The 3,678-nt window shown below is 47.4% G+C and overlaps 1 protein-coding gene across 1 annotated transcript; it reads right to left on the reverse strand.

The window, feature by feature from the left end:
- Positions 1–1,626: 1,626 nt before the first annotated feature.
- On the reverse strand, positions 1,627–3,402 carry diras1a (DIRAS family, GTP-binding RAS-like 1a). The gene is made up of 3 exons (XM_073476115.1): positions 2,580–3,402; positions 2,307–2,477; positions 1,627–2,046 (listed from the first exon to the last, which is right to left on the reverse strand). Exons 1-3 carry the CDS (start codon positions 2,715–2,717, stop codon positions 1,756–1,758), a joined length of 600 nt encoding a protein of 199 aa, XP_073332216.1. The 5' UTR covers positions 2,718–3,402; the 3' UTR covers positions 1,627–1,755.
- Between the last annotated feature and the right edge of the window lie 276 nt (positions 3,403–3,678).

The following is a 3,678-nucleotide window of genomic DNA, read 5'->3' on the forward strand; positions in this document are numbered from 1 at the left end:
TCAGGGTCACGACCACCAACAACAGAAATGTCACTCGTCTCATTAGATAAAGGAATACTCCACTGTTTTTGGTCTGACGTGTGATTGATTGATGGTGCGTTTATGATCGATACGTGATGGAAAGTCCTGATGTAGGATGTGGTTACAGATGACCAGGAGTTAAATCAAGTTTCCCTCTTCAACTAAAGGGGGGCACAAACCAACTGCATGTCAGGACTGTGCATGAAGTGTGCTTAGCAATGTGGCTAACACATTAGCATGCTAAGATTTACTCAAGAGACATGAATGTGTTGAGTGACTCAGACTGAAGTCTTTTCTTTCTTTAGTTTGATGATTGAGTCACTCTGCTAATCAATCAGTCATTAAACCCTCTTAATTGTCCAATCAAAGATGAGCGAGTCTTCACATTTCCCCACAAGTGATGTTCAAACAAAAGAGTTTGGAGGGTGAAGACTGGATTGTCTCCAGCAACACCTTCTAAATGAAGCCACCAAAACTACGTGACTGTTTTTAGTTTCACATAAAATAATGATTTGAAGTCGCTCTTCACTGTTGTCATCACACCGGATTCATTCTGTCTCTGGTACAAACACACATACGCATATGTGACCAGTGACCAGAGACCAGTGACCAGAGACCAGTGACCAGAGACCAGTGACCAGTGACCAGTGACCAGAGACCAGTGACCAGAGACCAGTGACCAGAGACCAGTGACCAGAGACCAGTGGCCACTGACCAGAGACCAGTGACCAGAGACCAGTGGCCAGTGGCCAGAGACCAATGACCAGAGACCATTGACCATTGACCACTGACCAGAGACCAGAGACCAGAGACCATTGACCAGAGACCAGAGACCATTGACCAGAGACCAGAGACCAGACTAAACCAGCACACTGAGTGGAGAAAAAAAATCTAAATGTAAGAGTTAGCATGTTCAGCTAACTAGCTTCATATCTACAAATGCAACCTGATGTTGGCATTAGCCTAGCTTTAGCTAACGCACTATATAATTATTTTGTTGGGTTACGAGCACTGGAACATCAACTGTCTGCGAGCCAGTCCTCAGGTACCACTACTCTTTAACAGATTTACACTCCACCTGAACGTTTGGGCCACTTTGTGCAAAGCTATGGACTCTTCCTGGGTTCAGGTGTTGGGATCTTTCTGACTTTTTCGAATCATCTGTCTGTTTGCATGTCGTCATGTGTGTTTCTATCTGATGCCCATTGCTGCGTTAGCGAGCCAGTGGTCCATCGCTGATTAGAAATACAATTAGATTGATTCAGGATTGGGTCTGAGTCTCAAACTAGGCAGTACCAGTCAGGTTCAGGTACTGGTCGGGTCTGTGGAGAGCTTCAGCTACATCTTAGTGTTTGCAATATTTCCAAATAATGTACTTTTTCTGTCAGAATATAGAAAACTATAAATACAGGTTTCTTCAGGCTTGGTCCAGGTTTCACAACAGAAATCAGTGGAGTATCGCTTTATTATAATGTTGGTGTGATAAAAGTATTTTTGGGCCACAAACACGATCCAGTTCAGGGCCACAAGGGGCCCGAGAGCCCGCTATAAATAAAGTTTCATTATCAGTCTCATGGTTTTGTTCCTCTGGGCTTCAGTGTTCAGACATACAGAGGAGGAGGCACCACCGAAGACGTGTCCTCCATGATGCAGAGCTGGAGAAAGATGGGAGGGGAAGTCGAGTCCCCGTCCTGCCTCTCCTGCCGGTCCGCTACAGACGGTCCGCCGCTCGCTCTACATGACGCTGCACTTCCCCTTCAGCTTGTCGGCTCGTTTCTGTTTCCCTGAACGCTTCCCGTCGATGCTCAGGCTCATGTCCCTCTTCTTCTCCAGGGACAGCAGCTGCTGGAACAGTTCCTTCACATTGGTGTTCGTCTTGGCCGACGTCTCCATGAAGGCACACTTCCATGCACCGGCCTGAGCTTCGCCCTCCTTCGTCTCCACCTCACGCTGGGCCGTCTCATCGCTTTTGTTGCCCACCAGCATTATGGGAATGGACTCTACGGTGCCTTTGATGGCCAGAACCTGGAGGGAGACAGGAGGAAGTCATTCTGTGGCCTCGACAAGTTAGAGAGAGAACATTCATGATTGGTTCAAACTTTACACGTGGTTAAAAATCCTGTCCATTTAAAATGATTCCAGTTAGAAGTTAGCGACTGTTTTCACTGTTTTCTCGGGAGCTTTAATGTAATAAGATAAATCTCCACCTCAGGAAAACAGCCTGAGTGCATATAAACCACCAGAGGCCACACGAGGCTCCTCGACTGTAAAGTAAAGACGGTGACCTGTTGGTAAATGGGTTTGAGCTCCTCCAGTGATTGCCGGCTGGTGATGGAGTAGACCAGGATGAAGGCGTGGCCCTTGGAGATGGAGAGTCGCTGCATGGCGGGAAACTGGTGACTTCCTGTTGTGTCGGTGATCTGCAGCGTGCACACGCTCTTATCACAGCTGATCACCTGCAGAGACGCCGCAGAGACGACAGGCACTGATCAATAATTCAACAGATCAGTTATGACCAGAAGAGAACGTGTTGATAAAAACAGAAAGGTGTGTCGTACCTGTCTGTATGTGTCCTCCACTGTGGGGATGTAGGTGTCTCTGAAGGTGCCTTTAACAAACCGAAGCACCAGCGAGCTCTTCCCCACCCCTCCTGCTCCAAACACCACCACCCGGTAGTCGTTACTCTGCTCTGGCATTCTGGGAGTTGGAGTCCGCCGGTTGCTCTGGAAACTGACCTGAACGCTGAGAAAGAAAAGACAAAGAGACAAAGTTGTATAATTAGAAATTCAAAGTTAAAAGAAGTGAACTGATGTAAAATCAAAGCAGGAGTTTGATCTAGATTCTTATTTTGACTCAACGCTCTGTAAACAGTGGAGGTGACTGGACTTCAGAAAGAGCCCAGCCACACCCAGCCCCATCACCCTGGGTGACTCCACCGTCAACATGGTGGAGGTCCTACTGCTTCTCAGCTCTCTCATCAGCTCTCTCATCAGCTCTCTCATCAGCTCTCCCATCAGAAAAGCCCAGCAGAGGATGTGCTTCCTGCGGCAGTTGAAGAAATTCAGCCTGCCCAAGACGATGATGGTGCACTTCTACACCGCCATCATCGGGTCCATCCTCACTTCCTCCATCACCATCTGGTACTCTGCTGCCTCTGACAGGGACGAGGGCAGACTGCAGTGCATCATTCTCTCTGCTGAGGAGGTGATCAGCTGCAATCTGCCATCCCTCCAGGACCTGCACGCCTCAAGGACCCTGAGACGTGCAGGTAAGATACCTGTCGACCCCTTCCAGACAGGGCAAACACTTTTTGAGACTCTCCCCTCTGGCAGGAGGCTGCAGTCCATCAGGACCAGAACCTCTCACCATAAGAACAGTTTCTCCCCCTTCACTTACATTACTGTAAGTTTTAGTCACTGAGGCTCTTATTTTGCACACTGATGTGACCTCGCACACTCTGGACAGTCTTCACCTACTTTAAAATCCGTCACACTCGATTTATATTTTTATATTTTTAGTATGTCTTTTAAGTATCTTCAGTGTTGTTTGTTGTTTTGCACCTACAGACCACAGCAAATTCCTTGTATGTGTAAACTTACGTGGCAATAAAAGCGATTCTCATTCTGATTCTTCTAGTTTTTCCTGAATGAAAGTCAC

Source organism: Pagrus major, chromosome 11 (genome assembly GCF_040436345.1).
Source record: "Pagrus major chromosome 11, Pma_NU_1.0".
NCBI classification, from domain to species: Eukaryota; Metazoa; Chordata; class Actinopteri; order Spariformes; family Sparidae; genus Pagrus; species Pagrus major.

Excerpts from the sequence above, each read along its gene's own strand:
- diras1a (XM_073476115.1), bottom strand. The coding sequence starts at position 2,717 with ATGCCAGAGCAGAGTAACGACTACCGGGTGGTGGTGTTTGGAGCAGGA. Across the intron at positions 2,478-2,579 it reads TGGAGGACACATACAGACAG|GTGATCAGCTGTGATAAGAG; the intron begins GTACGACACACC and ends GCGTCTCTGCAG. Across the intron at positions 2,047-2,306 it reads TCAAACCCATTTACCAACAG|GTTCTGGCCATCAAAGGCAC; the intron begins GTCACCGTCTTT and ends GTCTCCCTCCAG.